Raw genomic sequence first — 11,663 nt, 5'->3', positions numbered from 1 at the left:
CCGGGCCACGAACGCTGAAGCGGGGGCGGAGGGGGGGGAAGCATGACTCCTCCTTTCCTCCCCCCACCACCCCCTCCCTCTCCCTCCCGGGGGAGGCCGCTGGCCGCCTGCCCGCCTCAGCGGCGGGGGAGGGGGGCAGCTCGCCGACATCTGCCGCTTCTAGGGCTGGAGGGGATTGGACGGTGGGGGGACGGGACGACACGGCACACGGTGTCGTCAGGCCTGGGGGGTCGTGTCGGTGCGAGGTAGGGGAGAGCAGGGCCTCGTGTCAAGCCTGCTTGTTCTCTGTAGGTAAGTGAAGAAAAATGGCCCGTACAAAGCAGACTGCCCGTAAGTCCACCGGGGGGAAGGCTCCGCGCAAGCAGCTGGCCACTAAGGCGGCCCGGAAAAGCGCCCCCTCTACCGGCGGCGTCAAGAAGCCTCACCGCTACAGGTAAGGCCGCCGGCACGGCACGGCCCGGCCCGGCATTGCCGCAGCCCCCGCCCCGCCTCACCCGCTCCCTCCTTCCTCCTCCAACCAGGCCGGGCACCGTCGCCCTCCGTGAGATCCGTCGCTACCAGAAGTCGACGGAGCTGCTGATCCGCAAGCTGCCCTTCCAGCGGCTGGTCAGAGAAATCGCCCAAGACTTCAAAACAGACTTGAGGTTCCAGAGTGCAGCCATCGGTGCGCTGCAGGTATTGCTGGCGGCCTGCTGCTGGGCCTGGGGCGCTCGCGGCGCTGAGGGTGCTTCGCTGAGGGTTTCTAACGACCTTTCTTCTTGTGCTCTTGAAACAGGAGGCCAGCGAAGCATATCTGGTGGGTCTGTTTGAAGATACAAACCTGTGCGCCATCCATGCCAAGAGAGTCACCATCATGCCCAAAGATATCCAGTTGGCTCGCAGGATACGGGGCGAGAGGGCTTAAGTGAAGGCTGTTTTTATGGTGTTTTGTAGTAAATTCTGTAAAATACTTTGGTTTTAATTTGTGACTTTTTTGTAAGAAATTGTTTATAATATGTTGCATTTGTACTTAAGTCATTCCATCTTTCACTCAGGATGAATGCTAAAAGTGACTGTTCACATAAACCTCAGTGATGTGAGCCTTGTTGCTCAGGAGTGACAAGTTGCTAATATGCAGAAGGGGATGGGTGATCTTTCTTGCTTCTCATGCATGTTTCTGTATGTTAATGACTTGTTGGGTAGCTAAACTTGTAAGGTACTAGAATTGATATAAATGTGTACAGGGTCCTTTTGCAATAAAACTGGTTATGACTTGATCCAAGTGTTTAACAATTGGGGCTGTTAGTCTGACCATACATCACTGTGATCAAATGTGGACTTTTTCAGAGGGTGAAACTACAAGTCTTAACCACAGTGTAACTTACAGTTTCCTAAAAAAAAAAAAAAGTAAACCTGGCAGCTATAGAATACACTATGTGCATTTATAATAGCTATTTTATATATTGTAGTGTCAACATTTTTAAATTAAATGTTTTACATTCACATGTGAGGAGTCTTTGTCATTTGGTTTATATGGGCTTGAAGAAGCTTCCTCCTCCTGTAGCTGTAGCAGTAGGTGCCTCTAGTCCTGCAGCCTGTTTTTGCCTGCTGCCCTGGCCACCCTCGGAGCTTTTTGGAGATTTTCTTTAGTTTGACTCATCGCTTTTGGCCAGTGAGAGCAGAGCTGAGCCCTGCAGCTGTGGGGGCAGAGGAGTAACCTCTGGGTTGTTGCTTGTTTTTGGTTTGGGTTGTTTTCTTTTTAATAAAGCTTAACTGCTTATCAGTGTCAGCTGTTCAGGAGCTATTAAGCTGGGTGGTTTTTCCTCCTCTTTCCCAGTAGGTGCAGAGGAAGAGTGTTGTATTTGTGGTGGTGCGACTGGGCTGCCTGAAGCGAAACCACCCAGCTTGGTGTGTGTGTGGGGCTGGGGCCCACCAGTTTCTGTGGGACCTGGCTGGGTGACTAAGCCCCAGTTAATAACAGCAGCCAGCTGAGGGGAAAAGCTAATTATACAGCCTGAGAGCAGATGGGGCTGCTGAGCAAACTGGAACGGGCGCTCCCTGAGAGTCGCATTTCCCATCTTAAGCTTTTTTTGATGAAACCGGATTATGCTCAAACCTTCAGTGGAGAACGAGTCTTCAGGGCCTGGGCTGAGACCGGTCTGGCTTCCTCGGCTCTGCCTCTGGGCCCCCTTGGGTTGGGGTTGAGGAGAGCTGCTCAGACTACATCTGAAACACAGGTAATTAACATTTAAATTGAATTGCCGGGCTCCTAAAGAACAGGCTGCTCGAGTTGGCAAGAGAGAAGGAGCACAGGGAGGGAGCAGAGCGAGCCCGGCTTGATTTATTGCAATGGAATTTGAAGGGTGGTGGCATCTGGGAGGGAAAAGGGTCAGGGGGCTCACACCGGGCGGTGGGTGATGAGGCACCAGGGGCTGGACACCTTCCCAGCTCCTTCCACCAGCGTGGCCTGGGGGTGGTGTGAAATCCAGCCTGGCTCCTGCTCTGGGGGTTGGGGACATTGTCCCTGGGGGTGCTGCCGATCCTCCCTGGGGGTGCTGCCCAGTGTCCTTTGGGGTGCTGCATCCCTGGGGGTGCTGCAGAGCATCTCTGGTGGTCCAGCTGAGTGTCCTTTGGGGTCCTGCATCCCTGGGGGTGCTGCAGAGCATCCTTTAGGGTGCTGCATACGTGGGCTGCTGCTGAGCATCTCTGGGGGTGCTGCATCCCTAGGGGTCCTGCCCAGTGTCCTTTGGGGTGCTGTTGAGTATCTCTGGAGGTGTTGCATCCCTGGGGGTGCTGCTGAGTGTCCTTTGGGGGTGCTGCATCCCTGGGTCCTGCAGAGCATCTCTGGGGGTCCTGCCCCATGTCCTTCAGGGTGCTGCATCTCTGGGGGTGCTGCCAAGTGTCCTTTGGGGGTGCTGCATCCCTGGGGGTCTTGCAGAGCATCTCTGGGGGTGCTGCATACGTGGGTTGCTAGCGAGCATCTTTGGGGTCCTGCATCCCTGGGGGTCCTGTTGAGCATCCCTGGTGGTTCTGCTGAGTGTCCTTTGGGGTCCTGCATCCCTGAGGGTCCTGCTGAGCATCCCTGGAGGTGCTGCATCCCTGGGGGTGCTGCCGGGTGGCCCGGGCGCAGTCCAGGGAAGCTCCGGGGCCGGAGCCAGGGCTCTTCCTTCTCAGACAAACCACTCCGTGTGTTTAAATCCTGCAGCTGGAGGAACAGACGCTCCTTACCCCCGGCTCTTACACAACTTCCTCACCGCCCTTCCCTGCGCCGCGCGGAAAAAACGCAACCCCCGGTTGATGCCATTGTATCTGCCACAGAGCTGCTAAAAAACGCGTTCTAAAATGATCTAAAATGAGGTTTTTAAAAAAGTATTCTCCTCCTCACTAAACCAGTAGGGGGAAAGATTTCCTTGCAGCCAAATTGTAAACTTAATTGCTTTAACGTTAAGCGCCGTCTCATCAGCTTTGGTTGGCACCAAGTGATCCCAGGTGGGCACTGAGGGGACACGGGGCAGGGATGTCCCCACAAGAAACCTGTGGCCCGGGAGCCACATAAATGGGGAAGCGCCACGCAGCTTCACGGGGCAGGGATGTCCCCACAAGAAACCTGAGGGCTCCTCGGTGGCCCGGGAGCCACGTAAATGGGGAAGCACCACGCATCTAGGCAGGTTAAAAGAAAATAGACTAAGAATTCCAAGTGATGGGAATTTATGAAGGCTGGAGGTGGTGCTCAGCTGCAGTAGCAGGCTGGGCTCCTGCAGGAAAAGTATGTTTTAAAATAACATCCCTCGAAAACAAGGTTTCCTCCAAGTTCTTAGTGGAAACAATGAACCATCTGGGTATGCCTAGAAGCTGTTTCTTAAAATAAAATCATTGTCTAGCAGCTCTTTAAAAAAAACCAAAACAAAACAACAAACCAAAACAAAAAAACAAACCACCAAAAAAAAAAAAAAACCAAGACACCAAAAAACACCACAAAACCATATCAAAGCATCTGTTTGTCTTAGTAAAAAATAAGTTAGATCTTGCATGGAGTGGACCAGAATAACAATTCTTGTGTTCTACGAGCTCGCTGTGACGGTACCTGAAGACATAATCCCTTCCCTTACCAATTCTCTTGATGATTTCTTCGCATTCCTGCTCCGAACTGGATGCAAACACCAGGCACTCGAACGTGCTCCCGTCAGGGCTCCCGGGGGAAGTGCTAAAAATGGAAACACGCACATTACCCGGCAGAGAGAGCGGCTCTGGAAGCCCAGCCCTGGCTCGTAACCACACCAGAGACCCCGCGGCAGGTCTGGATGTCACTTGTTTATCTTCTAAGCCCCACATCCCTCTATATCCCACCCCCCCCAGGGCCCACGGGCAGCACTTACGCCACGCAGAAGGCAAATAAATTGCTCCTGTCCAAGCAGCGTCCCACGCAGGAGATGGTGGGGTAGGGGTAGCGCCACAGGACCTGTGCAGGGGACAGGAGGGAGATGGTGTTGGGGGCTACAGTCAGTCCCTGTTGTCCCAGTTCCTGCTTTAAACTGGCCCCCGAAGCCCTCCAGCCGGGCTCCCCGTGCCGGGAGAGCAGCAGCCTCGGGAGTCACCCGGAGCTCGGGTGTCACTCGCTCACCTTGGAAGAGGTCTTCTCCTGTACGAGGACTTCTGCTTCCCTCACATCAAATAAAACCTCCTGAATGGGGGATGGAGGGGGGGAAAAGCCCTGATCATCACAGCGTCTGAGCTCCATTTTTAATAAGACACTTACAAGAGAGAGATTATCCAGAAACAGAGGAGATAAAGTGCAGCTTTTTCAACAAGTTTTCTCTGTGCTGCCTTTTTTTTTTTTCCACCATCCAGTGCTCTCACACTCAAAGATTTTCACAAACAACCCCCCAAAGGCTCAAGTGACAGCATCCCCAGCCCTGCAGCACCCCTGGGACCAGGCTGAGCCTCCCTGCAGTTTTCCAAGTGCTTTCCTGCAGGTGGTTGTATTTATTTTTTTTTTTTTTCCTTAACGCTCTTTCCTCTCCTGGCTGCAGAGATGCTTCTAAGCAGGAAAAAGAAAAAAATACCCCCCAGGGACAGGGGGGGTTGGGGTGTCAAACACTCAGCAGGGCCAAGCGAACCTGGAGCCGGCCAAAGATCATATTTCCTTGGAGTTTTCTCACCAAGCCCTTCCCGGGATGCCCCCAGCCCCATCACTCACCCGCGCTGCCCGGTGCCCCTCCAGCACGGCAGGGATGGCCCGGTCCAGCACCTCTTTGCCACCGTACTGAAACGGAGTGGGAAGGAAGGAATAACTCACGGGCAGGCGAAAAGAAACCCAGAAGAGCCAATGTATGTACCTCATGGGCATGTCTTCGTCCCATCAACCTCACCTTCCCAACGCTGGTCCGACCCAGGTACCGCAGGTTGTAGAGCAGCCTGGGGAGAAAAGGCCTCGGGGGCATCAGAGCAAGGACCCCACGCATCCTCCTGCTGCTCTTTGCAGGGGAAGATGCTCACAGCCCCCTCCACCGCCCCCAGGCCATGGGGACAGCTTTGACCCCACAGCCTTAAGCAGAGACTGGCAACAGTGTGGGCATGGGGCTGGCCCGAAGCTGGGACCCCCAACCCAGCCTGGGGGCTCCCCATGATACTGAACCTACCTGCCCCCCTGCAGCCTCCGTTGCTCCCCCTCACCCTGGCGCCGGGGGCTGCACTGGAGCTGGAAGTGGGGCTCCTTCTCCTTCAGGACCTTTAGGTAGGGCAGCAGTGGCTCGTAGACCTCCCCATCGTGCCACCGCCACCGCAGCAGGTGGAAGCTGAGCGGTTGGCCCTTCAGCTTCTGCAGCACATCTCCAGCCTGGAGAGAAGAAGCAAAGGGGAGGATGAGGAGTAGGAAAAGGGAACGTGGTGGGGAGGACATGACCGTGACACATGCCACCCCACTGTGCCCACCCACCTGCCCGCTGTAGGCGTTTCTCAGGGAGTAGCCGTTGATCTCATCGAGGATGTCACCGGCCAGCACCACCTCATCCACCGCCGCCTGGCTCTCGGGGAGCACCTTGGTGACAAACACTCGGCCATCCACATACCTGGGGGGGCAGCCAAGCCCTGGCTCAGCCCTGGGGACCCAGCCCAGCTCCCCCAGCCTTTCTGTACCACCAGTGATGTTTCACCGATACACAGAGGCAGGGAAAAGCCACCCCACGGACAGCAGATACCAGCGAGGCTGAGTGAATGGGGAGAGAAAGCACCCAAGAGCCCTGATGCTCTCAATGGGGTGTCTCCCCGTGGGGGGGGAGCTTGAGTGCCGTGGTGTCCAGATCCTGCTGGAGAGGAGGATCCAGGGCTCCTACCTGAGCACCATCCCCAACGCTCGGCACGGGACCGTCTCATAAGTGATGCACACCTGGAAGAGAGCAGCCGGTGACAATGGCCACAGGACACCCAAGGAGCACGTCCAGGATGAGAGGGAGGATGGAGACCCCTTAACATGGATCATTCCTGGCACTGGTGCCAAACCAGGGCTCTGAGAGCCCAGGGAGAGGCTGGTCCCCAGCGCCCCAGGCTGGGCTGGGACCATCAGAAGCTGCTTGCCCCTGTCCCCTCCCGGGATTTGGCTGTGCCCGGACCCTGGAGGGACAAACTTGCCAGATGGATGGGATGGCAAAGCAGCAGATGAAGCCTTAACTCAGCGATGAGCCCTCCTCCCTCACCCCACGCGTCCCCATGCAGCGGGGGGAGCGCTGATGCCCCCTCCCCAGAGCCACGGCTGCTCGCAGCAGCACTTACTGTCACATCGCATTAGCCAGGGACCCGGAACGCGGCCAGCTCGGCTGGGAGCACTGGCTGCTGGAAATGCCCAAAAAGCCAGCGGGATTCCAACCTCAGCAACAGCACGCTGTAACCAGCCCCAAAGTCGCCTTGAGCTTTTTTTTTGGGGGGGGGATTCTTTTGGGTTAAAAAAAAGGCAGCGGAGGGATGCTCTTCGTTTTTAAAAGACATCAAGGCATCCCCGCTGCTCTCGATAAACGCCTCGGGATTTCACTGAGCAAAACCAACTGACACGGAATCTGTGTCAGCCCAGGGAAATGGCGACTCTTTGGCAAGGAATCAGGGGAAGGAGCACGGGGAAAGCTTGATTTATGTCAATAATTTTAGGCCTGGGTACTACTCTTGCTTGGTTTTACTCCCAGGATTGCTGGGATCTGCTCCCGGTGGCAGCGCGGGCACCCAGCAGGATCCAGCCGAGGTGGCAGAGGTGGCTCTGCTCCTGCCAAGTCGCCCCTGGCTGCGGGTGGTTGCATGGCAATCCCTCCCCACCAAATCCTGCCGTATTTTCCTCATTTGAGCTCTCAGTGAGGGCCAGGTGGCGGAAGGACGGCTCTGGGGAGAGATGAGCTCTTACCGGCAGCAGCCAGCTTTCGTCCAAGAAGCTGCAGTTCTGCAAACAAAGGAGTGTCAGCCCCATCGGTCCCGGCGAGGAAGGGGCTGGGACACCGCGCTGGCAGCCGTGTGCCAGCCACCACCCTGCCCATTTGTCACCCTACCTGCAGGTCCAGGGAGAAATCCACCTCTGTCACCACCAGCAGCAGCGAGAGGAAGGGCTCTGTGGAGGGATGGGGATGGAGAAGAAGAGTCACCACCGTGTTCCCGGCAACTACAGCCTCGTAGGGACGTGGCAGAGGTCTGAATAAAGCCATTTGGGGCATAATTAATGAATCCTGGAGAGCCAGGCCCTGAGAGCATCCCAGCACCGCGGCACCCAGGCTGCTGCTGGAGGCTCATCCCGGGCTCCCGCTGCCGGCACGGGGAGACAAATGCTGCGGCTCGATGCTTGATTTCCCCAAATTCAGCCCGAGGCTGGCAGCAAAGGCTGCTCATGAGCAACTTTCTCTCCATTTCTCCTTCTAAACACAAAGCAAAGCTGCTCCGGCTCTCCCGCACGAGCCTTGCAATTATGCTGTCGGAGATCTGCAATCTGCTCGGGCACCGGCAGCGAGGGTGATTTACAAGCCATCCAGGCACGGCTTTAACATGGCCTTATTTATCATAATCAAAAGATTAAAGGCTTTCACCCTGGCCTGCCACCCTCCCACTGCCTAAGGAGCATGGCTGTGGGTGGAATGGTGCAGGCTGTCGAGGAAAAGCTGCCATTTACAGCACCAAACCCCCCCTGTGACCCCTTCGGTGGGACCACAGCCTGTCCCAGCCACCAAGGGGTCCCCTCGAAGCCAGGCTGCTGGGGACACTTCAACCAGCACCCTTGGTGCAAAGAAGTGACACGAAAAACACTTCAGAAGCAATTTTCCTACCCCGTGACACCCAAATCGACCTTAGACGGATTCAAACTGTGTTTAAATATTTACACCTCTTTTTCCATCACTGCAGCAGCATATTCAGATTTTACCGCTATGTTTGGCTCAGAAAAATGACAATGGACTATTTTTCTCCCCCCACCCCAGCAATGTGGGGCTGTAACACCTGTGGCAGCCACCCCCAGGGCAGGTTACATCCCACCTTGGAGGAGCCCCCATCTCACCCAGGAGGTCTTCATTGCCAAGGATGGAGCTCACCGGATCGTAGAACTGAAACGCAGAGAAACACCCCCGTTAACGCTGCCGTTTCGCTGCCCGGGGGGGTAAGCGGGGGTCCCCACCGTGAGCTGCACCTCCAGGAGCCGGGGGGTCTGCACCAGCTGCCTCACGGCCACCTCCAGCACCTTCCCCTGCAGAGCCAAGCGCAGAAAGTACCGCCCGCGGCCCTGCACCGTCCGGGTCCTCCCACAGCCACCGGCTTTCTGGATGCTGATGGAGAGAGGGGTCGGCCTGGTTGGGGAGAAGGGAAGCCACTCAGAACATAAAATCATGTAGGTTGGAAGGGACCTCTAAGATCATCAAGTCCAGCCATTAACTGCTAAAACCCCCTCTAAACCATGTCCCTTAACACCACATCTACCCATCCTTCAAATACCTCCAGGGGTGGTGATTCCACCACTTGCCTAGGCAGCCTGTTCCCATGCTTGATAGCTCTTTTGGTGAAGAAATGTTTCCTAATTTCACTGAATTTCACTGAATTTTTTAGAGTTGGAAGGGACCACAGAGATCATCTAGTCCAACTCCCCTGCTGAAGCAGGATTGCCTAGAGCTTGTCAGAGCATGTTACTCAGGGTGGCATCCAGGCAGGTCTTGAAAGTCTCCAAAGAAGGGGACTCCACACACTCTCTGGGCAGCCTGTTCCAGAGCTCTGTCACCCTCACTGTGAAGAATTTTTTTCTCATATTTGAGTGGAACCTCTTCTGTTCCAACATGTGCCCGTTGCCCCTCGTCCTCTCACTGGGAACCACTGAAAAGAGTCTGGCTCCCTCCTCCTTCAACCCTCCCTTGAGATACTTGTCAGCATTAATAAGGTCTCCCCTCAGCCTTCTCTTCTCCGGACTAAAGAGTCCCAGCTCTTTCAGTCTTTCTTCATAAGGGAGATGCTCCAATCCTTGAATCATCCTAATATCCATCCTAAACCTCCCCTGGTGCAACTTGAGGCCGTTTCCTCTTGTCCTATCGCTGTTACTTGGGAGAAGAGACAGACCCCCACCTCTCTACACCCTCCTTTCAGGTAGATGTGGGATCACCCTCCCCTCACCCAGGATCTTTGGGATAAGCACATCACGATGGACACCCCCGTGGCTCAGATTGTCACCCCCAGCCCGGCTTGGGGCTGCTCACCTGTCCCCAGTGGGAAGCTGCTCTACCCAGTGCCAGTAATCCCGTCTCCTGAAGCCCCAGGTTGGCTCTGCAGGAAAAAGGGAACATGAGGCTCCTCTGGGAGGCTGCTCCCCCCCTTAGCCCCCTCCAACCCCCCCATCACAAAGGTCTACTCACGCCGTAGCCCCTTGCGCAGGATGCTCTCCAGCAGCTGGCAGAAGGAGATGAGGTGTGGGGAGGTGTCCGTGCAGGGCCCCCCGCTCTCCCGCAGCCTCAGCACCCCATCTGTGCGTGTGTGGAGGGGAAGGGGGGGGAGCATTAGCACCCATGGGTGCCCCCACACCCTGCAGGGTGCCACCCCCCCGGGTGCCACCCCCCCCCCACCGCAGCGGGCAGGGGCTCCGGGAAACTTCCTCAAAGCCAAGGTCAGGCGGTGGGGCTGGTCCTGCCACGGTGGGGCTGGCCCTGCCACGGTGGCCCCCGGGAGCCCTCGCCCTGCCCGGCCCCGCCGTCCATCCGGTCAAACCGGTACCGGTGCGCAGCGAAGGGTGGGGGCCACCGAAGGAGGCGAGTACCAGCCCCCGGAGGGCGACCACGCTCACCTTTAAGGGCGCTCAGCAGAGGTTCTTTCCTGGCCATTGGCTCGCCCCCTCCCCGGACAGGGTGGTCCCGCGGCGGCGGCGGCTCCAGGTGGGAACCGGGAACCGGCCCCGCCCCGGGAGCGCAACGGCCCGGCCCCGCGGGGAGGGGGGGTTAAACCTCCCGGCTCACACCCACCGGTGGCTGCCTGCGGGCCGGGCACCCCTACCGGTGTGACACAGCCGGTGGTGCCTGCACAGGTATCTGTGTAACGTATAGCTACCATACCTTGGCATAGAACGCTATGGTGGGCAAGGAAGCCAACGGCATTTTGGCTTGGATTAGAAATGGTGTGGCCAGCAGAAGTAGGGAGGTGATTGCCCACCCGTCCTCAGCACTGGGGAGGCCACACCTGGAGTATCGTGGCCAGTTTGGGGCACCTCAATCCAAGAGAGGTGCTGGAGAGGGGGAAGAGGAGGGTGATGGAGCTGGTGAAGGGCTTGGACAACAAATCAGCCTGGAGAAGAGGAGGCTGAGGGGAGACCTTATTGCTCTCTACAACTCCCTGAAAGGAGGGTGTAGAGAGGTGGGGGTCGGTCTCTTTTCTCAAGTCACAGGCGACAGGATGAGAGGAAATGGCCTCAAGTTACGCCAGGGGAGGTTCAGGCTGGATATTAGGAAAATTTTTTTCACTGAAAGGGTTCTCAGCCATTGGAATGGGCTGCCCAGGGAGGGGGTTAAGGCACCATCCCTGGAGGTGTTCAAAAGATGGGTTGATGTAGTGCTGGGAAGTATGGTTTAGTGATGTTACTCCTTGTTTGTTGAGGGGGGGTCTATTTTTGTCAGTTAGGTTGACAGTTGGACAAGATGATCTTTAAGGTCCCTTCCAACCTAGAAGATTCTGTGATTCTGTGAAATCGTACGAAGAGCGATTGAAGGAGCTGGGACTGGTTAGTTTAGTTTGAGGATGAGGGGTGACCTCATCACTCTCTGCAACTACTTGAAAGGACACTGTAGAGAGGTTGGTGCTGGTCTCTTCTCACAGGTGATTAGTGATAGAACAAGAGGGAATGGCTTCAAGCTGCAACAGGGTAGGTTTAGACTAGACATGAGGAAGAAACTCTTCACAGAAAGAGTGGTCAGAGACTGGAACAGGCTGCCCAGGGGGGTGGTTGTGTCACCATCCTTGGATGAGTTTAAGAGTCGTTTAGATGTGCTGTTGGGGGATATGGTGTAGGGGAGAACTTTGTAGAGTAGGCGAGATGGTTGGACTCAATGATCCTGAGAGTCTTTTCCAACTTGGATGGTTCTATGACTCTATTCTAGACTTTTTACCAAGGTCTGTAGTGACAGGACAAGGGACAATGGTTTTAAACCGAAAGAGAGTAAATTTAGATTGGACATAAGGAAGAAATTCTTCATTATGAA

General features: G+C 55.9%; 2 protein-coding genes across 2 annotated transcripts; one reads left to right on the top strand and one right to left on the bottom strand.

Moving 5' to 3' along the window:
- Positions 1 to 263: 263 nt before the first annotated feature.
- Positions 264 to 1,484, top strand: H3F3B (H3 histone, family 3B (H3.3B)). Its single transcript, XM_014951388.1, has 3 exons — positions 264 to 433; positions 522 to 675; positions 776 to 1,484. The coding sequence occupies exons 1-3, from the start codon at positions 306 to 308 to the stop codon at positions 902 to 904; spliced, it is 411 nt and encodes a 136-aa protein (XP_014806874.1). The 5' UTR covers positions 264 to 305; the 3' UTR covers positions 905 to 1,484.
- A 1,543-nt stretch (positions 1,485 to 3,027) lies between these two features.
- LOC106893205 lies at positions 3,028 to 10,363 on the bottom strand. The gene is made up of 16 exons (XM_014950988.1): positions 10,259 to 10,363; positions 9,834 to 9,941; positions 9,678 to 9,744; positions 8,627 to 8,783; positions 8,498 to 8,543; positions 7,506 to 7,564; positions 7,364 to 7,399; positions 6,312 to 6,364; positions 5,915 to 6,047; positions 5,619 to 5,815; positions 5,349 to 5,394; positions 5,177 to 5,242; positions 4,601 to 4,660; positions 4,356 to 4,438; positions 4,089 to 4,183; positions 3,028 to 3,184 (listed from the first exon to the last, which is right to left on the bottom strand). The coding sequence occupies exons 1-16, from the start codon at positions 10,293 to 10,295 to the stop codon at positions 3,150 to 3,152; spliced, it is 1,278 nt and encodes a 425-aa protein (XP_014806474.1). The 5' UTR covers positions 10,296 to 10,363; the 3' UTR covers positions 3,028 to 3,149.
- Between the last annotated feature and the right edge of the window lie 1,300 nt (positions 10,364 to 11,663).

Source organism: Calidris pugnax, unplaced genomic scaffold, assembly GCF_001431845.1.
Source record: "Calidris pugnax isolate Ruff unplaced genomic scaffold, ASM143184v1 scaffold9, whole genome shotgun sequence".
NCBI lineage: Eukaryota > Metazoa > Chordata > Aves > Charadriiformes > Scolopacidae > Calidris > Calidris pugnax.
The sequence above is the reverse complement of the archived record's forward strand: the minus strand, read 5'-3'. Positions and strand labels throughout refer to the sequence as shown.